General features: G+C 41.1%; 2 protein-coding genes across 2 annotated transcripts; one reads left to right on the top strand and one right to left on the bottom strand.

The window, feature by feature from the left end:
• Positions 1-1,720: 1,720 nt before the first annotated feature.
• Positions 1,721-10,934, top strand: siae (sialic acid acetylesterase). The gene is made up of 10 exons (XM_077565729.1): positions 1,721-1,913; positions 6,742-6,906; positions 7,351-7,505; positions 7,600-7,738; positions 7,814-7,979; positions 8,060-8,145; positions 8,257-8,390; positions 9,615-9,769; positions 10,003-10,189; positions 10,345-10,934. Exons 1-10 carry the CDS (start codon positions 1,799-1,801, stop codon positions 10,627-10,629), a joined length of 1,587 nt encoding a protein of 528 aa, XP_077421855.1. The 5' UTR covers positions 1,721-1,798; the 3' UTR covers positions 10,630-10,934.
• LOC144052333 (uncharacterized) lies at positions 10,718-22,103 on the bottom strand. The gene is made up of 25 exons (XM_077566285.1): positions 21,912-22,103; positions 20,946-21,062; positions 20,712-20,839; positions 20,480-20,628; positions 20,287-20,412; positions 20,030-20,191; positions 19,674-19,857; positions 18,918-19,048; positions 18,682-18,847; positions 18,107-18,210; positions 17,902-17,997; positions 16,392-16,429; positions 16,135-16,253; positions 15,696-15,753; positions 15,520-15,602; positions 15,325-15,361; positions 14,427-14,669; positions 14,046-14,116; positions 13,645-13,877; positions 13,441-13,577; positions 13,229-13,375; positions 13,041-13,138; positions 12,023-12,133; positions 11,810-11,949; positions 10,718-11,076 (listed from the first exon to the last, which is right to left on the bottom strand). The coding sequence occupies exons 1-25, from the start codon at positions 22,026-22,028 to the stop codon at positions 10,997-10,999; spliced, it is 3,075 nt and encodes a 1,024-aa protein (XP_077422411.1). The 5' UTR covers positions 22,029-22,103; the 3' UTR covers positions 10,718-10,996.
• Between the last annotated feature and the right edge of the window lie 3,046 nt (positions 22,104-25,149).

Consider the following 25,149-nt stretch of genomic DNA (forward strand, 5'->3'; position numbering starts at 1 on the left):
AACTAATAACTGTAATTTGAAGTGACAAATGCGCACATCAAGACATGTTCATATTGTCACTGGCACCACAGAGCAGCTCCATGGGGTCTTTGACATCTCTTTCCCTTCCCCCAAACACACGTTTCAGTAAGCAAATTCCCACTCGGATTACTTGTCATCGTCTGCAACAGCATATGTACAAATGTCTGTTTCGCAGCATTGTCGCAGATGCTCGGCAGAAAGTCGACAGGTTTGACAACTCTGTCAATTAGCAGGTGGAATGGCAGAAGTGATGCTCGAGTCTAAGAAGTAAGGATTAAAAGAGACACGCAAGGAAAATGAAGAAATCATTTGATGGAATTAGACATATGCGCCAGTGAGTGCTGCTGCGTTCTTAATGGGATATGTTGACATTTTGAAATGTGCTAGACTAGTAAAGTAGTTTGTGACAGAGTAAGCGACAGCTGCAGGTTTATCACTTTTAATATTCATGGGAAGTGAGACAAAATAATCTGCTTCCACGCAAAAAAATGCCTTCATTTTTCACTTTGGGGTGAAAAAAAAAACATAAAAAAATTGTACAAAAACACTCACTGCATGTGATGTCTGCATGTATTATGTGGCTTCAGACTTCATCGAAAGCAGAGATTGGCACATGTTTGTGCTCTGTCTCGGGAGAGTAGAAAATATCTGGTGTTAACTGATTAGGGTCACACAGCAAAAAATAACTAATAACTAACCTTGGTGTACTAAACTTTCCGTTTTAAGCCTGGTTTAGTCTTCTGATCTTGCAGCCTCCAGTAGGGCAGACACACAAATACCAATCACGATCATGTAAAACAAACAAACAAAATATCTACTACAATGTTACCATATGGACACATAGTTGGTGCTCAACTGAAGAACAATTTGGGAACAATTATATCGGCAATCCTCCCAATTTTTTTTACATAAATGTTATTTTCTTTTATTTTTATAGTTTTCAGTATACCAATATATCCAGGGTAGCAAGTAAGATATATGATATGCTGTGTGTGTGTGTGTATGTATATATATATATATATATATATATATATATATATATATATATATATATATATATATATATATATATATATATATATATATATAATTAAATGCTGCAAAAGCCTTTTACCAATTCACAATTCCAAGCATCCGGGCATTTGATATTTCCGCAATTCAAATGCTTACTTACTTACTTAAAACAAAACGTTGTATTGTATTGCTGTTGCCTGTGACTAGCACACAAACCAGGCAAATTGTTATAGTAGTCAAACTACATTTCATTACATTTTGAAATCAAAATAATTATTATATTGTTGCTATTGTTCATTCAGACCACGTTTGTATTGTTGTATTATTCCTTTAAAATGTAAAAGTAACACTAATAAATAAATAAAAACATTCAATGAGTTTGTCCTCAGTGACAGAAACACAAATACCAGGGTCACGCACGCATTGTGACGTCATCACGCCCATCTCCTGGAGCGTGCGCACAAACTCACTCGCATTAAACAAACACAAACGCAGAAATGAATAATATTCAACATTGTGAATACACTCTGTATGTACAACATTATGAAAGTGTATTTGGTGAAATCATAAGTACAGTATATCTTAACTTTTTATATGATATGCTCTGATCGCTCAGTCTGTGCAAACGGATCCGGTGTTGGAGGAGGTACTGGTAGGTGTATGCATGTAAAATAAGGAGAACAGGAAGTACACACCCGCACTCGGTCTCTGTCATTGTTCGTGCATGTCACAGACCACCAGTTGAATTTAGAACTGTGAAAGGATGGCAAAATATTTTCCTAAACTCGCAATTGTGTTGTGGAGTTACCTACTTATCACGTCGGTTTTACTTGCTTGTGTGTTGATTCTTCTAGTTTTTGCTTCCTTGCTGCACTACGGTGAGTAAAACAAACATAGTAGTTGAAGTAAAATGAGCTTTACGAACTAGATTTTGGGGGCTAAAATTCATCTCGTAGTGCGCCAACGTTACTTTACGGCTGCATTCGCACTCAGTTTGTGGGTTCGTGCATGGTTGTTGTCATGGTGCCTAATGCCATCTGCATTTAGCGCACTACATTTTCGGTAAATCTTTAATATCCAACACGCACCTATGACGTGACATATGGCAGGTGTTCTCAACTATCACTTCTAAAAGGGAGCATGACATTTTTTTTAAAATATTATATACTTTTTGTATAAGTTACCATGAAGGATATTCACATAGAAATTGAACCAAATAAACATTTGAACGTGAGGAAACCAATCATTCCGATTTCAACTTAGTGTACAACATACTTGAACTCAAAAGTCCTAACAAGGCTTATTATGTTGTATGAAAGGCAACCTGTGACTATGCAGGTCTATTGCACCTTGTTATGGCATCAAAGAGAAGAACAGTACTCACACCTATTTAACAGGAGTTTGAACGTTTGTACAGCAAATGACCCATATAAACAAAAGTGAGTATAGTTGTGCAACCAACCACATTTTTTCAGTTGTTTTTACTTGAAAATATATATTTTTTTTAATTAAAAAAAACAATTGGGTCATGCCGGTTATAGGTTATGTTTATGGAGGCTAATTTTGTAATGATTTTTATCCTAGTCTCATTGCTCATAGTATAACAACCTGGCATTCGAACAGGGCGTGTGTGTTTTTTATATCCAAATCCACTGTCGGTGAGAATGTCTGTTTGAGCGGTGGTATGTTTTTATGTGCTCAGACTCTCAGTCCAGAGTGCATCTTGCCTTCCACCCAGTCACATGAGATTGACTCCAGCTCACTCACCACAACCCCAATGAGGGGAAGCAATATAGCTAATGGATGGCTGGATAGATGCATAATCATGATCACTCAAGTGCAAATAATGCGGCGTAGCAGAGTCAGGAAATAGATTAGAAGAGATTCCACCAATCATCGACCGCGCATTTTAAAGCTGCCTTGGTGCTGATGCTGCTCTGAGAGGTTTGGGTAAAGCAAGCGATCATAGTCAATGGATAGAATTTGGTCGATAGGACCATACCACATATTTATATACTGTAGTAACACTAATAAAAACATAGAATAATTTGTCAATTTTGTGAGGTGTTCACAATGCGTTGCTTGGCTGAGGCGGGCAAAAAGTACTTTTTTTTTGTGTGTGTGTTTTTTACCAAGATGTGCTGCTTTTAAGATTGTAACGTGACAATGATATTATGATAATTTTGATGTTGCAATGTTACCATTATCGTTACATCTCTAAAGCTGCAATTTGACATAATTATAATTTTAACTCATTCACTGCTATTGACGGCTATAGAAAAATTCATTTGAACTATTTCTATTAGTTTAACTTTTTTTCTTTCACTTTTGTTAACAAGAGTATGAAAACCTAGAATAAAAGTATTGTACATTTAGAACAGATCTAAAATTTGTGATTAATCGTGAGTTAACTATTGAAATCATACGATTAATTACAATTACAAAGAAAGACGCCCCTAATTTTTACTAATTTAATCGCCTGACGCCCCTAATTTTTTAACACTTTTTTCTTAAAAAAATAAAAATAAATAAAAGATTTTAAAAAAAAAGTCTAGCTTTTTCTTGTTAACAAAAGTGGGGAAAAAGTTAAACTAATAGAAATAATTTAAATGAATTTTTAACGTTTATAGCCGTCAATGGCAGTGAAACTGAAATAGAATAGAAACTGAAATACTCTGGAGCTAGGCCTGGAGGTGGGGCTCGAAGGCGAGCGTCTGGTGGCCGGGCCTATACCCATGGGGACCGGCCGGGCACAGCCCGAAAAGGCAACGTGGGTCCCCCTTCCCATGGGCTCACCACCGGTGGAAGGGGCCAAAGGGGTCGGGTGCGCAGTGAGTTGGGTGGCAGCCAAAGGCGGGGGCCTTGGCGGTCTGACCCCCGGCTACTGAAGCTAGCTCTGGGGACATGGAATGTCACCTCTCTGACAGGGAAGGAGCTCGAGCTGGTGTGCGAGGCTGAGAAGTTCCGACTAGATATAGTCGGACTCACCTCCACACACGGCTTGGGTTCTGGTACCAATCCTCTCGAGACGGGCTGGACCCTCTTACACTCTGGAGTTGCCCACGGTGAGAGGCGCAGAGCAGGTGTGGGCATACTCATTGCCCCCCAGCTAGCCGCCTGTACGTTGGGGTTTACCCAGGTGAATGAGAGGGTAGCCTCCCTCCGCCTTCGGGTTGGGGGACGGGTCATGACTGTTGTTTGTGCTTATGCACCGAACAGCAGCTCAGAGTACCCACCCTTTCTGGAGTCCTTGGAGGGTGTGCTGGAGAGCACACCCCCTGGGGACTCCCTCGTTCTACTGGGGGACTTCAACCCTCACGTGGGTAATGACAGTGAGACCCGGAGGGGCGTGATTGGGAGGAATGGCCCCCCCGATCAAAACCCGAGTGGTGTTTTGTTATTGGACTTCTGTGCTCGCCACGGACTGTCCATAACGAACACCATGTTCAAGCACAAGAGTGTCCATACAGTATGTGCACCTGGCACCAGGACACCCTAGGCCGTAGTTCGATGATCGACTTTGTAGTCGTGTCATCGGACTTGCGGCCGTATGTGTTGGACACTCGGGTTAAGAGAGGGGCGGAGCTGTCAACTGATCACCACCTGGTGGTGTGTTGGCTCCGATGGCGGGGTAAGATGCCGGACATGAGAGGAGTTCGGTGAGGCCATGGAAAACGACTTCCGGACGGCTTCGAGGAAATTGTGGTCCACCATCCGGCGTCTCAGGAGAGGAAAGCAGTGCACCGTTAACACTGTGTATAGTGGAGACGGGGTGCTGTTGACCTCGACTTGGGACGTCGTGAACCGGTGGGGAGAGTACTTCGAAGACCTCCTCAATTCCACCAACACGCCTTCCTTTGAGGAAGCAGGGTCTGGGGACTCTGAGGTTGGCTCCCCTATCTCTGGGGTCGAAGTCGCCGAGGTGGTTGGAAAGCTTCTCGGTGGCAGGGCCTCGGGGGTGGATGAGATCCGCCCGGAGTTCCTAAAGGCTCTGGATGTTGTGGGGCTGTCGTGGTTGACACGTCTCTGCAGCATCGCGTGGATTGGCAGACCGGGGTGGTGGTTCCCCTTTTTAAGAAGGGGGACCGGAGGGTGTGTTCCAACTTTAGAGGGATCACACTCCTCAGCCTCCCAGGTAAGGTCTATTCATGGGTGCTGGAGAGGAGGGTCCGTCGGGAGGTCGAATCTCGGATCCAGGAGGAGCAGTGTGGTTTTCGTCCCGATCGTGGAATAGTGGACCAGCTCTACACCCTCAGCAGGGTCCTCGAGGGTGCGTGGGAATTCGCCCAACCAGTCCACATGTGCTTTGTGGACTTGGAGAAGGCGTTTGACCGTGTCCCTCGGGGAGTTCTGTGGGGGGTGCTTCGGGAGTATGGGTTACCGAGCCCCCTGATACGGGCTATTCGGTCCCTGTACGACCGATGTCAAGAGTCTGGTCCGCATTGCCGGCAGTAAGTCGAATTTGTTTCCTGTGAGGGTTGGACTCCGCCAAGGTTGCCCTTTGTCACCGATTCTGTTCATAACTTTTATGGACAGAATTTCTAGGCGTAGCCGAGGCGTTGAGGGGGTCCGGTTTGGTGGCCTCAGCATTGCATCTCTGCTTTTTGCAGATGATGTGGTGCTGTTGGCTTCTTCAAGCCGTGACCTCCAGCTCTCACTGGAGCGGTTCGCAGCCGAGTGTGAAGCGGTTGGGATGAGGATCAGCACCTCCAAATCCGAGACCATGGTCCTCAGTCGGAAAAGGGTGGAGTGCCCTCTCCGGGTCGAGGAGGAGGTCCTGCCCCAAGTGGAGGAGTTCAAGTATCTTGGGGTCTTGTTCACGAGTGAGGGTAGGTTAGAGCGGGAGATCGACAGGCGGATCGGTGCAGCGTCTGCAGTGATGCGGACGCTGTATCGGTCCGTTGTGGTGAAGAAGGAGCTGAGCCAAAAGGCAAAGCTCTCGATTTACCGGTCGATCTACGTTCCTGCCCTCACCTATGGTCACGAGCTGTGGGTCGTGACCGAAAGAACAAGATCCCGGATACAAGCGGCCAAAATGAGTTTCCTCCGCAGGGTAGCCGGGCTCTCCCTTTAGAAATAGGGTAGATAGGATAGAAGCTCGGTCATCCGAGAGGGACTCAGCGTCGAGTCGCTGCTCCTCCACGTTGAGAGGAACCAGTTGAGGTGGCTCGGGCATCTGGTTCGGATGCCTCCTGGACGCCTCCCTGGGAGGTGTTCCGGGCATGTCCTACCGGCAGGAGGCCCCGGGGACGACCCAGGACACGCTGGAAAGACTATGTCTCTCGGCTGTCCTGGGAACGCCTTGGGGTCCCGTCGGATGAGCTGGCTGAAGTGGCTGGGGAGAGGGAAGTCTGGGCTTCCCTGCTAAAGCTGCTGCCCCCGCAACCCGACCCCGGATAAGCGGAAGAAGACGGACGGACGGACTGAAATACTGATTGTTTATACAACAACGGTAAATTATTTTAGTCGATAACGTCCTGATGCGACATTTACATTCTGTTCACTACTATTGTCTTTATGTTATATTAGATCTAATATAAAATACTCTTTTTACACGATTATCAGACCACTGTACTGTACTTGAGTAATTCCTCTTTACATTCTTATGTTGAGTCATTTTTTAATACATCCTGCGTGCAAAGGTTGTATAATATTAACATGTAAAGCTTTTTTTTCTCAAGAGAACCCATGTGCCTGTGTGTCCAGAAAAGGGTTTTGGCTTTGCCTCCTACTATGGCAACCACATGGTGCTGCAGATGTCTCCGGAGAGAGCGGTTGTGTGGGGTTATGGCAGCCCTGAGGGTGCCCAGGTCACAGTCTACCTGTCAGGACCGATGAAATACAACAGCTCACCAGTCACTGTGGAGAAAGGTGAATGTAGCCTGTTGCTGTTCAGCGGGAGGTTTTATACAAGCATCCATAAGGCTGTGATTTAAAATAAATAAATAAATAAAAAGAGGTCAAATTTGATTGACCTGATCGTGAGTGTGCAAGTTACTTGAAACTAATGGTGACAACAAAGTAAAGTAGACTCTCTGCGTACTTTTTTAATTTTTTTTGCGCCTCCTTCCTTGGCGACCGGGGGCAGTATAATCCCATCATACAGACACAAACGAACGAGAATTTCACAATTTCTGACTCTGTAAACTGCAGTTACAGGGCTCCAGATTAACATTTTTTACTAGTTGTTAAAATCTGTCACTTAAATTCTTACACTACCACTTAGATGCTATTTGTTACCCCATCATCCATACTAGGTGGGTCTGGAATACATCACATGCAATGATTGAGGTTTAAGCGTTTACGGTCCATTAGGCATATGGCGAGTCACCCTGGACCCCGTAGAGGCTGGTGGTCCCTACAACTTGACCGCAGTGCTTCAGAACAGTTCGGCCACTCTCACAGATGTGCTGTTCGGCGACGTTTGGATTTGTAGTGGCCAGAGCAACATGTACTTTAAAACATCTCAGGTCAGTAAAATTCAGATCTGACTGTCTGGATAACAGATTTAGAAAATGTATTGTTGATTAAACCAAAATCTTTTTATTTTTTTATCCCTATTAGATTTTCAATGCATCTGAGGAACTCGCTCTCGCGTCCAAGTATCCTCACGTGAGGCCTTTTATGGTTGCCTTGAAGACGAGTGACACCGAGCTGACTGATCTGATTGGAGTGACGCTTCCATGGTCTGTGCCTAAAGCAAGTAAGCAAGTGTTCTTTTGTGTCCACATTATGGAGAAAAAAAAAAACTGGTTTTGAGAAGGTGACGTATTTCCAGGTAGTCTGTCAGAGTTCTCTGCGGTGTGTTGGCTCTTCGGACGTTACATGTACAAGAACCTGAATCACCCGATAGGACTGGTGGAGTCCTGTTGGGGGGGCACGCCCGTCGAAGCCTGGTCATCTTCAAGAGCACTTAAGCAATGTGGACTGGACCAGAATAAGAAGTAAGTGGCGAGATGTCTGGAGGACCGGAAACTGGTTGGAGACCACGGGTCTAAAGGGGTCTAAAAATCTTTGTCCTCAGTTCCCAAAATGACAACTCTGCCCTGTGGAATGCAATGATCCACCCACTGCTCAACATGACACTCAAAGGAGCCCTCTGGTACCAAGGTAACGTGCACAGTCAGAACATATTCAGGCAATTTACCTTTTTTTTTTCAGGCTATTTACATAGACACGCTCAGTGTATTTATAGAGATGTCTCACTATTTGTTTTTTGAGGTGAAAGAAATACTAATTATCATCAAGACAAGTACAACTGTTCTTTCCCTGCCATGATTGATGATTGGAGGACGGCATTTCACATGGGCTCAGGTGGGCAGACAGCTATGGACTTTCCCTTTGGATTTGTTCAGGTATTTTTATGAGCAATGCATTATTATTACTTTTTTATAAGTGCAAGGATTAATCGAGCACCGATCAATGATCAAATTGATAATTCTTTTTGATCATCTATAAATCGTTTAGATACTTCGTTCAATGTTTTATGGTTGTGCTATTGTTTTTTTAAAATAGTGTATTTGCTTGTTTTTGTTTGTATTATTGCTGTTTTATTGTTCTATCCCCATTTTCCCCTTTCCCTAAAGAGATGTTGCCTCTCGTCAAACCACAGTTGTAAATAAGAATTTGTTCTTAATATGTTTTGCGATACAATTTCTTCTTCGTGTGTTTTTCATTTCTTATTGACGTGCTGAGCTGTAGGTACAGATGACTAAACTGTGGGTACAGATTACTAAACTGTGGGTACAGATTACTAAACTGAGATTAGTAAACTGGGTACAGATTAGTAAACTGTGGGAGCAGATTAGTAAACTGTGGAAACAGATTAGTAAACTATGGAAACAGATTAGTAACTGTGAATATAGATTAGTAACTGTCAATACAGATTAGTAACTGTGAATACAGATTAGTAACTGTGAATACAGATTAGTAAACTGTGGGTACAGATTAGTAAACTGTGGAAACAGATTAGTAACTGTGAATACAGATTAGTAACTGTGAATACAGATTAGTAAACTGTGGGTACAGATTAGTAGACTGTGGGTACAGATTAGTAGACTGTGGAAACAGATTAGTAACTGTGAATACAGATTAGTAAACTGTGGGTACAGATTAGTAGACTGGGGGAAAATATTAGTAAACTGGGGGAATAGATTAGTAAACTGTGTTTACAGACGAGTAAACTGTTGGTACAGATTGATAAACTGTGGGTACAGATTAGCAACACCAACAACAAAAAAATCATACCCTCGCACCAGAGGGGCTCCGTAGTTTTGTCTGGCTAATTAAAGGTTAAATAAACACATTTAAAATTGTCCAAATCCTCAGAATTTCAGCCTCACAACATATTCTCAGATTTCTGTGGTCCATCATGAAACAAGCATTTTTTGCACTGTCAATTTGAAATAATAATACAATTATAATAATTGATAAACAACCAATTATAAATAATTACAGCCCTATTATTTATAAATACATAGGAGCCTTTCACCAGTCAGCAATTTCTTTGGCCATCTACACCTTTTGTCATGATCTTTTCAAGCACCTTTGAGACAGTAATTGAGTTCTCCCTGATGCAGCTGTCCACCAACAAAAAAGGCTCCACGGATGACGGCTTTCCAAACATCCGCTGGCACCAGACGGCTGACAAAGGCTTTGTTCCCAACTCCCGGTTGCAGAGGACTTTCATGGCTGTGGCTTTGGATTTGCCGGATGAGACCTCACCGTACGGCACGTAAGAAAACTCGACTATATAAATGTTCACTGTACTTCTACGTGCACAATTGAACTATACAACTCTCTGTATGTACTATAAAAGTACTGTAGTCTAGTATGGTTCACAGGAAATATTTAGAAACAAACACTGACAGCCCAAGAAGTTCCTTATTAACTCCCAACTTCTATCAGGACTCACAAATGTCTCCTCCATGGGTGATGTGACATGAGACGGTTTGTGTGTGCGTGCAGCATCCACCCTCGCGACAAGCAGGATGTGGCATACAGACTGACACTTGGAGCGCGAGCGGTGGCCTACAATGAGAAGGACGTGGCCTTCCTTGGACCTTTCCCGAAACAAATCCTGTCCACTCCAATGTACGTCAACATCACCTATGACCAAGCTGTCGCTGTCAAGCCATCTAAAGACATCTTTGAGGTAATAAACATTGACGTCGGGGGAGGCTTGCGCTGACCTTGGTGCTTATAAAACCTGTAGCAGCCTAAAGCCAGTCAATCCCATTTTAGAGATCATCTGGCAACAAAACAATGTATGTAAATTGTTAAATTATTTAACATTTGTTTCCTCTCAAGATCTGCTGCTCAAAGTCACAAGCCCCATGTGGGCCCAAGTCCTGCTGGGTTACAGCTCCCATCATCCAGTGGGCTCCCGCCACCATCCAGATAGCAGCCATTGCTTGCAAACCCACCAGTCCAATCGCAGCTCTGCGATACGCGTGGAAAGACTGGCCATGTGATTTCAAAGCATGCCCCGTTTACGGTGCGCAAACGGCATTACCTGCGCCCCCATTCTTTTTCAATCGCTATCAAGCTAATGGCACGACTACTATTTTTTCTGGAAAGATAGTTTTTTTGTAAATTAGTTGCTGAGGTGTACCATACTTTTGTATAAGATTTGTTATTTTTAGAATAACCACTATGAATAATTGCTATCATGACAAAACTCTATAATGACACTTTTTTATTTTATTTAAATGAACACTTCAACACACAAATCACCTTTACAGAATTTTAACAAATAAGTATATGTTTAGCTTCTATTTCTGAAAATACAAGAAACAGACATTTTTTAGCCCCAGTAGCGGACAATCACGATGTAAAACTCAGATTCTGCTTTGACATGAGACATTTTCTACCATTGTTTCATTGAAATTCACCATGCAGTTTTGTTTGTTGTCGTTCTTGTGAACTGTTATGACACGAGGCATTTTTGGCCCCCCAAACTTCAGGAGCTGAAGTAGGAAGTCAACGGCTTCATGGAAGTGGTGGTCAGGTGCGAGGCGCTAGAACACTGCAGCGTCTGTGCTAAAAGAGACAACATGATGAAATATTTAGAGTGTATGAGAGGTACCGACTGAATTCCATTTTTTACTTGTATCATTAGTGCACAAATTATAAAGCCGCAGATTAAGTTAATGTTTATTTTTGTTGTCCCGGTATTTATGTATTTTTGTTAAACTCAAACTTTTTTTGGGGGGGTTACCTGAAAAGTGATAGTTTTGGAGATAAAAGGACTCCGTCCGACGCCAGCCTTATGTAGTAATGAACATTTTGATTTTCTACTAAGATACATGTTAAACACAACAGATTTTTCCTACAGTGTGAGGAATTGAGTCAGGGAAAAGCATAAACCCCCAGAAAATTAATTATGTTCCCCATATAACATTACTCTGCACTTTTATCTCAGTCCATCCAATATTTACATTTGTATACCTCCAACATGGCTGCACATTCGAGTAACTACCCTATTATTGCTGCTATGAATTGTCTTTTCACTAATTTGACTGTATTTACTGTCATATTTTTGTATTTATAGCATTAGAAATACCCTACTTATAGTGATGCCATTACTTGATTGCAAAAATTCAAGTTCTGCTACGGTTCTATATCGCTGACCCAAAACTTCAATTGAAGCACAACAATACAGTGACAAGACCACAATGGTATCGAGGCACTTTTAATGCCGTGATATTTTGAATACCGTGTCATCCCGAATCAGAAAAGCCCTTTGTTGTAAAATCCGCATTTGCAACCAAACCTGAGATTTGCTCGGGCTTGTCGCTAAAGCGCCGGTGTCGCTGATAGGCCTCAAAGTTAATGGAGGCGTCGTCCTCCGACAGGCTGTGAGGATTCTGCCCATCGCCCGGGCGACACACTTCGAAACGTATCCATCGATAGCTGTCATTGACCAGATACGAACCATAAGTCAGAGAATATAAAACATTAGTAGCAAAAAAAGAATGTGGCATACTTGTTACACTTCCGCGCTCCGGGACAACTCTGGATGAGATTCTGGATGGTGGGATGAGAGAAGCCAAAGAATTCTGCACCTGATGGCACGAGTGGGGCAACAGCCTTGGAACTGAGAGGGAAAAAGGAGATAGTCGAACCATCAGCGCCCATTTGGAGCTTAACAAAAAATTACAGGAAGAAAGAAAAAAGGTTTGACATCACAGAGCATCTAAAGCATGGGTTTAAGCCGGCCCGCGAGATGATTTTGTAAAGTAAACATTTTTTTAATGTCGGACCAATTAATCAACTGGCCACAATAAAAACATAAAATTTGTAATTTCACAAGCAGTCCTCAGATGAGCAATGCAACTTGTACATGGAATCGTCCTGGATGTCATTATTTTACATACAACAAAGTTATGGTTTGATTAAAAAAAATTTTTTTTTTTTAAATCATAGACCAACGTAAACGTGTTACATACAACACAAATTCAATTACTGGTAACACAAATACATATAACAAGGATTAACTGCACCACACAATGCATTCTGGGAACAATGTAAGACTATAAAAATGGGACTCATTGCCACCCTGCTTGACACTCAGCATTAAGGGTTGGAATTGGGGGGGTTAGATCACCATATGATTCCTGAGCGCAGCTGCTGCTGCTGCTGCTCACCACTTTCTCGGGATGGGTCAAATGCGGAGAGCGAATTTCGCCCCATTTAGGTGGGTGTGACAATCAGTGAATCTTAATAAATATGCAAAACAGGTATCTTTAACACGTCGGGAACTCATACAGGCAAAGTGTTGCCGCGCCCCATTTGCATTTGTGTTACTTTTTGGAACAATATGATTACAGTTGAGCGCCGTAATTTAGGGCTGGCCCACAAAGAGCAAAAATCTGCATATAATTGGCGGCAATTGTTTTGCCGATCCGGCCCACTTGGTAATATATATTCCTCCATGCGGCCCTTGAGCTAATATAGCTTGTTTTTTGTTTGTCGTTGGTTCTGATGATTGATCAGTTTAGTACCTGACTGAGGCGATGGCTTTGAGCAGGTTGGAGTGACACGTCAGGGCAGAAGAGGCCACGATGGCATTCTGGGGATCGTCTTCAGGTACAATCTCAAACTACGCCAAAACAAACAAGACAGAAAAGAACATTTGAATTTCAAAGGATTCTTGGTTTTATAAGTGCAAGCTTGTGTGCTTTATGTTTACCTGCGGTCCGCTTCCCCCATCTTTAATTTGGCAGGTGTAGAGGCACTGCATTTCGGGGTTTTTCATGCTTGCAAAGACCCGTGTGCTGCAGAAGCCCACCGGGTAGATGGCACATTCGTCATGGAAAAACATTCTGTCCGTAATGATCTGGGGAGGAGTCGGCAAATGTTTGCTTTTGCTGACAGCGCAGTGTCTTGCGTGACTTCTCTAACCTCGCCCAAGCTGTACAACGTTAAGCCTCCGAGCACGATGGGGAAGACGGGTCGACCACAGGAGTCAAGCGGGATGGGTTGCACCAACTTCCGGGAACCATCAACCAATTTTCTCTTTTTTGTTATTTTCTTCGGAACTAAGAATCACACAAGTATTTATCATATCAACTTTCTGACACAATAATGTTTAAACAGAGCACTCACGCTCATCCTTCCCGTTCTCTCTGCCTCGCTCTTTGCGTTCTTTCTTGGGTTTTTTAAGCTGCCCCTCATCGACTGCTGACGACGCAGACGAGAGGATGTGCGACCCGCACAGGCCGGGTGGCCCTACAGGGACGGAGCTCGCCGTGGGAGGCGGCACAGTGGGGTGAGTGGTCGAGCTGGGAGTGGGCAGGAAGTCGCCCTCTGACAGAGACTGGTAGTGCAACAGCAACAATCTGGACGTTTGGAAGAGAGGTTTGGAAAAGTTGGACGTTGCACTTTGGATGCCATGTTAACAGGTTTTTAAGATAAAGATATAGCTAAAATACTAGTATCATTTGAACAATAAAACATTTCAAAATAAAATAATTATTTTTGATAGATAGATAGATGTATTTACTTACTGGCGCTCTTCCTTTGCTCTTATAAACTTCTCTTCTAAATGGGCAACTTCATCATGCAAAGCAGCGTTTTCCTGTAAGAAAATGACGGATGTCACAAACGTTCGGCATCCGCACCACCCGGGCTGCTTTTCTTTCCAAGTTCGTCAGACCGCCAGGCTTATCAAGTTTTCTGGGTTAAACCATGAACGGTGGTTAGCATATACAGTATATGACAGTTAATAAAAAAAAATTATTCATTGCCTATCGTGTCAATAAAGTTTTTTTGTATGCTGATGGATTTATTTCAATGGACCACACAGACTGTGTTCAATCATAGAAGTTCCACTGTATTTTGTACAAGTCAAATAAGAAAAGCAATTCTCCTGAAGACTGCACACTCACAAATATCATGGCACGTGCGGCTTTGCGTAGTCGAAGGTATTTCAGCCGGTACTTTTCATTCATTTTTTTCCGCGCACCTCTCCTCATCTTGGTTTTGTTGTCTGAGGAGATGGCAGGGGGCGGAAATGCGGCGGCAGCGGCGGCACCCCCGGGTCCCGAAACAGAGGCGGTGTTGTGCTGCGGTGTGCCCAGGAAGGCCTGAGCGGTGAAGGCCTTTAGAGCCTGCTGCCGCTCAGCATCTGTCTGAGGGAGAAGACAATGAACACCAGGAGACTCTTGCGGTGGTAACACTCTCAAAAGGACAGATAAAAACAAAAACTATCATGGAAATGGTTAAATAAGAACTGATGCAATGTGCAAACACAAAAGGGATGTGACACAAAATTGTTTCGACTGGGGATCATAGCTGCAAGTATACTTTAACATTTACAAAATCCCACTACAAACAAGCACTGACGGGATCGTCAAGAGCACAAAAATGTGACTAAAAGTATTTAAATAATTACATAAGTTATACATACTTATTCTATGACAATTGAACACAGCGTCAGTACTGCATTACTGCCCCCGTTCAACTCACCAGCAATGCAAAGACTCCATTTCTGTTTTCAATCCTCTTGAATCTCCTGCTGCCTTTTTGTGTCTGAAACATAACGTGAAACTGAGGCAGACACATCGAGGCTGGAGGAGCCACATCGGGCCTTCACTTTACTACCGGTAATAACGTTATTGTGCAGCCCAACACAATGTTGGCGCTACTTTCATAACTGCCCCAGTTCAGATGATTATGATGATGTGAAAGGATGGACGCAATACTAAATTAACTCAAAATGAAGAATGTGCAGCATCAACTGAACATAAAAGGGTGAATATGCCATAAGTGTAAAGTCCTGCTTACCTCACGATACATGACAGCTTCCAGACTTGACTTGGCACTGCCAACATAGCAAAGTGTGAAAAAAATACAACAACCTTCATCGTAAATCAATTTATCAATTTACTACTCCTTATCCACCAATAATGAGAAAAAGCAACTGTTGCAGACCCACAGAAAAGAGCATGCTGGTAAAATAAAATGTATTAATGGCCATACTTGGACTGAACAAGTCCCCGGTCGATGATTCTCTGCTTGATCTCCTTTATGTGCATGGGATGTCCGGCTTCTTCCAAAACAATCTACATATAGTATGCAAAATAAAGAAATAAGCAACAATTGTTAACCTTTGTCTGTTAATAACAATATAAATGTCCAAATGGAAAAGCAGGAACCTGAGCAGCATCAAGCCAGGTGAGGTTTGGCTTCTCTGCGATTTCACTAGGTGGTTCACTGCCAAAGGTAAAAACAGTTGGGACTATACAATTATTTATTTCACAGACAGGGACATTATAAATATATATATACATTTAAATGCAGACTCAACATTATTATTTAGTCTGGCCTGATTTATAAACACAATAGGAAAAAGTTTCCCATAAAAAATATCAAAAACTCTGTCTCATGCACCGATCATGATGAAGCGTTTCTGAGTTTGATGTACTGTTATGGGATGACTATAATTAATGGTTCCATTTAGGATAATTGTCGGTACATCATCAACTAGAGACAACAATTAGAGACAACTCCCTTGTTAAAACACCATTACAGAACAGGTGTCGAGTGTATATCAACAAGCAGTGGTGCGAGTGTCGTGCCACAATGACAACCCACCTCTCCATTGTGTCAGCAGTCCCAGATAGACCAGCAATGCTATCCAGAGATGGAAATAGAGAATAACTGCCCTGTCCGTCGGCCTCCATCTCTGATTCAAAAGTGTTAAGTGACTCCATCTTGTGAGTAAGTCAAGAAACACGTTTCATTGTACAGTACTGCAATAAAAGCACACAGAAAATTAGCCTGAGCTGAACATCACCGGAGAAAATAACAAACCGTCATTTTAAACGAAATACAGGCAGAAATAGTCTTACCTCTTTAACAACTGAAGTAACAGTTTGTGCGTTCACGTCTGAGCGCGTTTAGTCCATTGTTTACACGCAGATTAGCTAAAGGCTACCGGAAGCAACTTAAACAAGCAAACTCTTGCAGGAAAAATTGGTCTAACAAAAGTCTGCAAGCGGAGTGGCAGCTCTCACTATAGCTGAGAAAACACTATAGCATTACTCAGTGTAATGTGTTGCTCATACGCCTTCTTTTTTCTACTTAATGAATTACTGTAGTTGCAAGAAAATTCCCGACGTTTCCGCCTCCACTCTTCTTCTACTCCTAAATTAAACTGTGTTAACAGACGTGACAAGCAATACCGCTGCCTCCAGCGTTACAGTTTGAACTACATTTACTTGTTTTCAGGTGGTAGTTGTGAATCAATTTAGAAAACAACACTAAGCTTTACATTAGTCAATTAATTCAAATCAATAAACGTTATTAAGTCTTACAATTAAAATGCGTAAAAAGAACTATCCAAGGTCAAACCATTTACCTTTACATCATCATCCTCATTATCATTGAATCAAAATAAATAAATACATATACAACACATCAATTGTTGAGAGCAATTTTCATCAGATCTGTTTCATTCAATGTCACTGTGGTTACTGTTGTTTCACCTAGTCAATGATGTATTCAGAAGGTACAATAAACGTGTATACACCTGTTGCCATGGAAAACAAAATAAGTTTTTTTTTTTTTTTTTTTTGACCAGGGCTATGTCCATAAATAAAAAGGTAATTATATTATATTGTATTATATGTTACATTATCTTCCTTGACAGTCAGTGACCTTTGCTTATGACTCATTCACTACTGAACCCATCACCCACCGCAAGTATGTGAAGTGATTTCATGTACGGTAGGAAATTATGTTTTCCATCTTCACTGTGCACTGGCCATGTATTTCTTTTTAAAATGTAATTACATAAAATTACAAAAGGGTTCAATTTGAAACACGTTTCCCAAGTACACATTGTTTTTGCGCATTCATTGTTACGCAATATGTCATTTTATGTGGTCCTTTTGTGGTCTTCTTCATGTGCAGCGGACAATGCAGATTACAGGGATTTGTTACAGCTGGGGCATAAAAATAACATGTTGACATCTGTTGATTGATTGGTTGTGGTGTATTTTTTCAGTACATTTTTTTGTATTGTATCAGACAGACATAGACTATATTTGTTGAAAGAGATGTTAATGTTTCGTCACTTGTCACTTACATATGTTTTAATCTGCTTCCTCCTTGCTTGGCTCAAACTAAAACCAGCACCAGGTTGCTAATTCTAAAAATACAGAATATTGGAAAAGGTTGGATTTCATAAAATCTTGCATATAGCTACACTTGATTTCAGAACTTGTAACGCCACTATTGTGCTGCTGTTCCCTTTTGCAAAATAAAGAAGCAGAAGCAGTCACCAAGAAATTGATTGTTTATTGCGCAATTTCCTCAGGACAAGAGAAAAGTATGTACTGTGCTATCACTCTTAGTAACAATTGAGCCAGCCGTAGTTTAGCAGCACTCGCTCCACTCTCCGATATGGCAGGTAGTATTCCATCTGTCTTGGGCCGGCTGAGAAATAAAGGTACCCTAAGAGAGAGAAAAATCCATTTTATGCATCTTAAATTTAGCCCACACTACTTTTAAACAAAAAATACTAATCATGATTTAACACAAGGCATGAAATTGTGTTTCTTACCATAATTCTCAAAAACTGCATCAACTTTGGACCCAATGCCAGGAAAGTCTCCTGCAATAGATCGTGGGTATCCAAAATCCATTTGGTTTCTGGCCTCGTCATAGCTGCGGGAGAGCAGAGGGACAGTATTAGAATGTCTTTTAAACAATAATCCAACCCGCTCGCATCAAAACTATGAAGATGTTGCAACCTAACAGCACAAGCACTTTGTGGTCATCTATTTTCATAAGGTTTTGGACAGAGTTGATGAAACAAAATTGTTTAATAGTAAAATATTTGAAACTCTTTTCTATTGTATTTGTGTGGTTTAGGCCCAGTGTATGTAATGTGCCGAGACTTCTCTGTCTCTCGTTGGGTTTCTCCCATGTCGCATGTCTCATGTCTCAGGGGTGTGAAGTTTAACAATAGAGGCTTCTTGAAATCAATTGTTTCACTCTGACTTTTATTTCTTATGAAAGTTTGACCACTGGACTGGATAAATGCATTCCCATATTTTCCATGTGTATAAAAAAAATAATAATAATCAAAATCCAGAGTTGTACAGCAAAAGATTGTGTTGAGCAACTTGCACTCACCTCCAATACTGTCTGTTCGCAAAAAGCAGCGTTTTTCCGGTCGTTGCCACATAGACGGCTCCGTCTACCTTACTGACAGTTGAGGGCAGGCCCAGGCTGCTCAGCGACTTTGGATAGCCTGGTAGAAGTGTCTTTGCATAGGCCCTTATGCCCCAAAACTGATTACCTGGAGAGAAAGCGGCGGTAGATGTAATGTTGATTCACATACGACGTAACCCCACATACATCCCCTTTACCTTCAAAGAGATAAAGTGCATCTTTGTTTGGGACCTCATATGCAGCATCAACAGTGTTGATCCCTGACCATTTGGTGCTCACTTTAGTAAAACGGATTCCTTGGAACATTGAACTCTTCCTCCAGTAGTATCTGGGGAGGTGTGTAAATATAAAGGTGAAGTACTCCGCTCTTTTATAAACAGAATTTAAAGTGGAAGTCAACCTTGAACCTTTCTTACACTAGTCTAAACATTTGTGGAACATGAGTTATGAAGCATAATCCAGCCGTTTTTTATGCATCTCTGAGGATGGCCATTTTGCTATAATTTATATTGCACAAATGGAATCTTAATCAGAGTGTTTGACTAGGGATCTCACATATGACATATTATTGTTAAGACATTTTGGGTGGGGTTGACTTTCCCTTTAAAAGTAAGAAAGAAAGCGAAAAAGAAAGAAAAACGATAAAAAGAAGAAAAAAAGAAAAAGAAGAAAGAAAGAAGAAAAAAAGAAAAAGTAAAAAAGAAGAAAGAAACAAAGACAAAAAGAAGAAAGAAAGAAAGTAAAGAAAAAAAAGAAAAAAAACGAAAAAGAAAAAATAAAAAATAAAAAATAAAAAATAAAAAATAAAAAATAAAAAATAAAAAATAAAAAATAAAAAATAAAAAGAAAACAAGAAGAAAGAAACAAAGACAAAAACAAGAAAGAAAAGAAAAAAGAAAGAAAGAAAAGAAAAAAGAACAAAAGAAAGAAAGATGAAAAAGAAAGAAAGGTACCCGTTTTTGAAGAAGTATAAGTCTCCCCTGATGGATGTGGCGGCATCAAACACCAAATCTCTGCTACACTGCTCATCACGAGGGTTTGAAAGAGGGTCCTCTGGGTCTTCTGTTGGATCCTCCGGCTCTGGTTGAGGTGGTGGATTTGGTTTGGGGGCTTTGGTTGGCTCTTGCGTGCGACTACCTGAGAGATGGAGAGCAATGCAAACATACTGTACATCATATAGAACAAGGTTTTCCGGTACTGAACCAAAATCATTAAATATAAAATATAAGGCCAGAGAAACAACAATACTGTATCAGTGATTGGACCGAATCATTAATTATTAAGTAACATTTAATCAACTTGAGCTCACCATAAAGCGCTTGAACCCCTCGCCTGTCATCATCTGGCAATCTGTAGCCCTGTGTGTTGACATACTTGTAAGTAGGGAACATCAATGCAGACCTGTCTCTGGAATGGTCCAACCCCAAAGCGTGGCCGAACTCATGTGCGGCTACCAGCAACAGATTCACACCTGAACTCATCCAGGACAACAAGTCAGGCAAACCGAGTTAACTTAACACATGACGACTGAATTTTGCCGTCCGCTTCAATATGCTGCGGCGATACCTCTTTGCATTAGTGTCCATTGTTCATCATCATCAAAGTGTGTGTCCCCTCCCTGCTGTCTCCCAGGCGAGTTTGCGTGAGCCAAGACTCCACCCGCTCCATCAAAAGGATAAAAGTCCCCGTGATCTAGAGAAAACCCGAGAGGATTACAAAAACACTTGTAAATGTGTGTAGTTCTTCAATGAGGACTTACATCCACCCTTAAAGAGGATCATGATGTCCGCAGTGCCGCTGTTGATCTGTTTGAAGTCTAGTGGGATGACGTCGCTGTAGAGCTGGAAGGCTTGAGCAATGGTCTCATCCACCTGTCTCTGGCTCAGATCTGGAGTGTACTGAGTGATCCTATTCAAATCACATGGAAATAGTTGGGAAATCCCGAAAAAAAAGCATCTTGAGTCAGAATTTTAGCTATCATCAAACTTTACCTGTAAGTTATTAGCCTCTTGTTCCATTTGGGTTTTCCAGCAAAATGCCCATAGCGGCTGAGGTCCGACACACCACACCTGGGAGCTTTCATGACTTCCACCGTCTCCTTGTTCAAGAGCCCCGTCACCTGTTAGCCCATACGCACGTGTGATGGGTAAATGTCTTATTTATGAAATGTTTTCCGCCTTATGCAACAATTTTTCACCATTTCATATGTCCTCTATGGTTTTTACCTCCAATCCAAAGAAAGCCTGCATGGTTTCCAGATGCTCGCTAAAGTTGCGCCTAATAAGGTTTCTCCCTGTGGAGTTTCTGGTCCCAACATCATCGTAAAATTGAGAGACATAGTTCTAATACAAAGAAAGACACATTTAAGGCTTTTGATTATTGACATTTGCTTTTGCAAGATATATTACATGAGAAAGGCCAAACTCAGAGGTGGCAAATCCAGGTCCAGAAAGTAAAAACCCTGCCACAGTTTGGCTTTCGCCTCTTGTGCTAGCTTGCGAGCTTCATAGGTAAATGAGCACCGGGGGGAGCTAGCTAGGAAGCTTGCTATTGAAGAGGGTATTCTGCCCAGATTTATAACTGTTTTAATTTACTTATTTCCTCAGTAGAACTTTTATCTGTGGATGTGTCTTTGTGAGTGCTGTTGCGATTTCTGCTTGTGCCAGCATGTCTGGGGGGCCTCCTATATTTCCACAACAATAGACCATTTGTCTGTGGTTGAAGTCATTGTGTTAGTATGATGTCTGGGGGCTTTGTGGTACCGCCCTTCAAGATAGTATAAGAATGTTGTAAGTCCTCTGAAATATTCGGACTTGTGAGAGGCTGCAGCCATTGTCTGGAACTCACTTGTGCCCGGAATATTCTGTAGAAATAAAAGCTTCGAAGTGACTGTTCATCGATCTCCAGCCTGCATTCGGATAACCAACATTCTCACTACCCGAAAGAAAACGAACACGCGGAGGAAAAGATCATTTTCTTCAACACTAGCTAGCACCTGGAGCTAAAGCCAAACTGTGGCAGGGTTTTTACTTTATGAACTTGGATTTGCCACCTCTGACCAAATTCAGGAAGAAGTGTTAACAAGTGTTCGAAATGAGATGTTCCATTGTACTTAAACCTTAAACACTTCATCTGCTTATTTCTAGTAGCTACTAGTTTGAGTAGTTTATGTCTGCATGATTGCATTTTACCTCAGCCAGGTCGTTTTCTTCTGGTGAAATGGTCGGGGCAATTGTCGGTGCCGCATGGCTCACTGCCAAAAAACCCACAACAAGCAACAGTATCCATAAAGCTGATCGCAGCATCATGGTTCTCCTTTTTACTACTCTCCAATTCACTAAGTCGCTCAGAGTGTTTTTTTGTAGTGCTCTTGTCAATAATATTAGGACAAACCCATAGTTCAATAGTTGTGTTAGTGCCCCATCTGATTACTAAGTAACGAAGAATCAATATTAGTTGACCAATATGGGACGGAACATGCACTTCATCACATCAGTTGAATCGAATCAGTAATAAACATATGGTGAAATCTTGCTGTGAGCGAGAATGAGTGAGAGTGAGAAATGTTTGAAAAAGGTGCAAGTTAGTAAATTTGTCACAAAGGCCACTGCTATATTTTTATTGTTTACAGCGTTATCTTCACCTTTATGATAACCTTTGATAAAGAAGAAACATAGTCCAGCTGCCTTGCAACATAGGAGTGGAGTCCAGCATTACATTGCGTTATCTGGACTGCTGAAGTCTGGAGGTTAGATATTGGCAAAGTGAATGCTTAATGTATTTGACACCAAATATAAATCCAGACTGCAAAACACGAATGTGTCAGGCTTTTTCAATTCTTCCTATTGTGCCTTATTTAAGCACAGCCACTTTATTGGATGGAGCAAATGCCTCTTTGATGCCAAAGCTCCGTCGACAACCTGGAAAAGTTCCACCATGTCACAGCATTTTGTGATGACACGAAAGAAAAGCAACATACCAGCAGAAATGCCAACTCAGTCAGCCTGAATGGCAACACTGCTCGCTCTAAGTTGTAATTAAGATCCAACTGCAGTACATGGCTTTGCTTTATAAACATTCTGCCATGTCATGCTGGTTAAGGCTCAAGAGACTCTTGCATACTGCCTATTACCATACCAGCTAAATATGTTCTGCCATGTTCCTCAGTCCTAAACAGTATCTAAGTGAAAAGTGATGTTGGGCAGTTTAGAAGATCCAATCAAGAATCTGTATCTGATTACTCCCTTTTTAAATCTGAACAAGACACTTCTTCATGTTTAAATAACCACCCTTTATTTTTATTTAAAAAAATAAAAATAAAAAAAGAATTCTGGAGAGCTCAGTATTGTTCATTCGGTAATTTTACCGATTTGACATGTCATCATCATTGCTCTCTCTTTTTATTTTTTATTATTTTTATTATTGTTATTATTATTATTATTACACTCTCTTTTTTTTCTTTTTTTTTATATATATTTTTTAAATTAATTTAGATTTTGTATGTGGGTGAATATGTGCATGTGCATGTGCGTATGTGAGTGTGTATTCATTAGTTCACCTAAAACCTATTACAATATCCCATACTGTTCACCTAAACCGAACACTTCAGAACCCAACCAGAGCTGTGAGGCCGTCAGGAGAACCGAGGAAGGATCAAAGAAAAGAAAGGAAAGTGACCACCTTTATTTTTTATTAACTACAACTTGCAGGTAAAGAAGCACAGAGTGTATCTCCATAGTCGGGTGAGGAAGTCCAGGTCATTGCTGAAGATCAACACCCAAGCCAGGAATTTGCCCTCTCAACTCCAGCAACCTGCTTGTGGGCGTAGTCATACTTGTAGACTTGTGGTCCAACAAAGAAGTAGATGAAACCTAGGATGGAGAAGAAAAAAATTTAATCTTTAAGATGACAACATTACTTATGTGATGTTTTTTTAATGTGATTTTTTAGCAGATGATGACGATGGATGTGCCTTGCCAAAGCCAGTCATTGCATATTTTTCTTTCAAATAAACTAATCACTAAGTAAATTAAACTGCAAAGTCAGCTCCTAGTTTGTCATCCAGGGTGTGTGTAGTATACAGTTTGTTCATTGGACGATTCCAAATGTGTTACGTGAACTGCACTTCTGAAGTTGAGGCCAACTACGGTCGAACCGCCAAAGTTACGTCAACAGTTTTTTTTTCTTTACTGTGGGTGACAATCACTAGATTCACTACACTGGCTTACCTTCTTTGTGAACGGCTGCATTTATTGTCGAGTTGAGACCAGGAAAGTCCTCGCTGATGTACTTTGGGTAACCAAAGTCCATTACTCTTCTGTTTTCATTAAAGCTGTAAAAATAAGTGAGGACAAGTTACGACCAAGCAGAGACCTTTGAGGCTGCATTTATTTAATGCCATTCAGTGCATCCGAAAATAATTCACAGCAATTGACTTTTTGTTTTGTTTGGTCGTGTTACAGCCTTATTCCTTATTGTCAAGGCAATTTTTATTATTAACAAATGAAAAAATGGCAATCCAATCTGGAGTGTGGCTGTTCACAAACTACGACTAAAATGCTTATAGTTCATAATCCGACTGTGCAAACTAAAATAAATGTCATTCAGTACAGGGCTGACGGCCACCAAAGTTGAATTGTTCACAAGTCTTATTTATTGTTCTGAGGGTCAACAAGGCTTCACACAGGCTGCCCTAGTTCTTGTCAGTTCACTTAATTTATTTCTATTCTGTTTTATTTTCAGGGTTAGCCCTAAATTTTTATTTTCATCAACTGTTTGCCTTCCCCCAAATACATGTCTGCAGAAAAATGCATTTCAAATTCAACAAATTACTGTCTGTCTATTCACAACACACATCTACGGAAGAGGATTTGGCAGGATTCTGACTTTAATCCCAGAATTCTGACTTTAAAGTGAGAATTCAGACTTTAATCTCAGAATTCTGATTTTAAAGTGAGAATTCTGACTTTAAACTCAAAATTCTCACATGATCACTTTAATCTCAGAATTTTGAGTTTAAAAGTGAGAATTCTTACTTCAATCTCAGAATTCTCACATTATCACTTTAATCTCAGAATTTTGAGTTTAAAAGTGAGAATTCAGACTTTAATCTCAGAATTCTGATTTTAAAATGAGAATTCTGACTTTAAACTCAGAATTCTCACATGATCACCTTAATCTCAGAATTTTGACTTTAAAAGTGAGAATTCTTACTTCAATCTCAGAATTCTCACATGATCACTTTAATCTCAGAATTTTGACTTTAAAAGTGAGAATTGTGTCTTTAATCTCAGAATTCTGCCTTAAAAGTGAGATTTTTTACTTTGTGACGTAGAGCTATGAGTTGTGCACTGTAAAAACAAAACAATTTATGGGTTAATTTGACATGATTTTGAGGGTGCTTTTATGCAAAATGACCCTATTTTTGTT

This window comes from Vanacampus margaritifer, chromosome 5, assembly GCF_051991255.1.
Source record: "Vanacampus margaritifer isolate UIUO_Vmar chromosome 5, RoL_Vmar_1.0, whole genome shotgun sequence".
Lineage (NCBI taxonomy): Eukaryota > Metazoa > Chordata > Actinopteri > Syngnathiformes > Syngnathidae > Vanacampus > Vanacampus margaritifer.

Excerpts from the sequence above, each read along its gene's own strand:
- siae (XM_077565729.1), top strand. The coding sequence starts at position 1,799 with ATGGCAAAATATTTTCCTAAACTCGCAATTGTGTTGTGGAGTTACCTA. Across the intron at positions 1,914-6,741 it reads TGCTTCCTTGCTGCACTACG|AAAAGGGTTTTGGCTTTGCC; the intron begins GTGAGTAAAACA and ends CTGTGTGTCCAG. Across the intron at positions 8,146-8,256 it reads AGGAGCCCTCTGGTACCAAG|GTGAAAGAAATACTAATTAT; the intron begins GTAACGTGCACA and ends TTGTTTTTTGAG.
- LOC144052333 (XM_077566285.1), bottom strand. The coding sequence starts at position 22,028 with ATGATGCTGCGATCAGCTTTATGGATACTGTTGCTTGTTGTGGGTTTT. Across the intron at positions 13,878-14,045 it reads AGAGCAAAGGAAGAGCGCCA|ATTGTTGCTGTTGCACTACC; the intron begins GTAAGTAAATAC and ends CCAAACGTCCAG. Across the intron at positions 11,077-11,809 it reads CAAGCCCGAGCAAATCTCAG|CACAGACGCTGCAGTGTTCT; the intron begins GTTTGGTTGCAA and ends TGTCTCTTTTAG.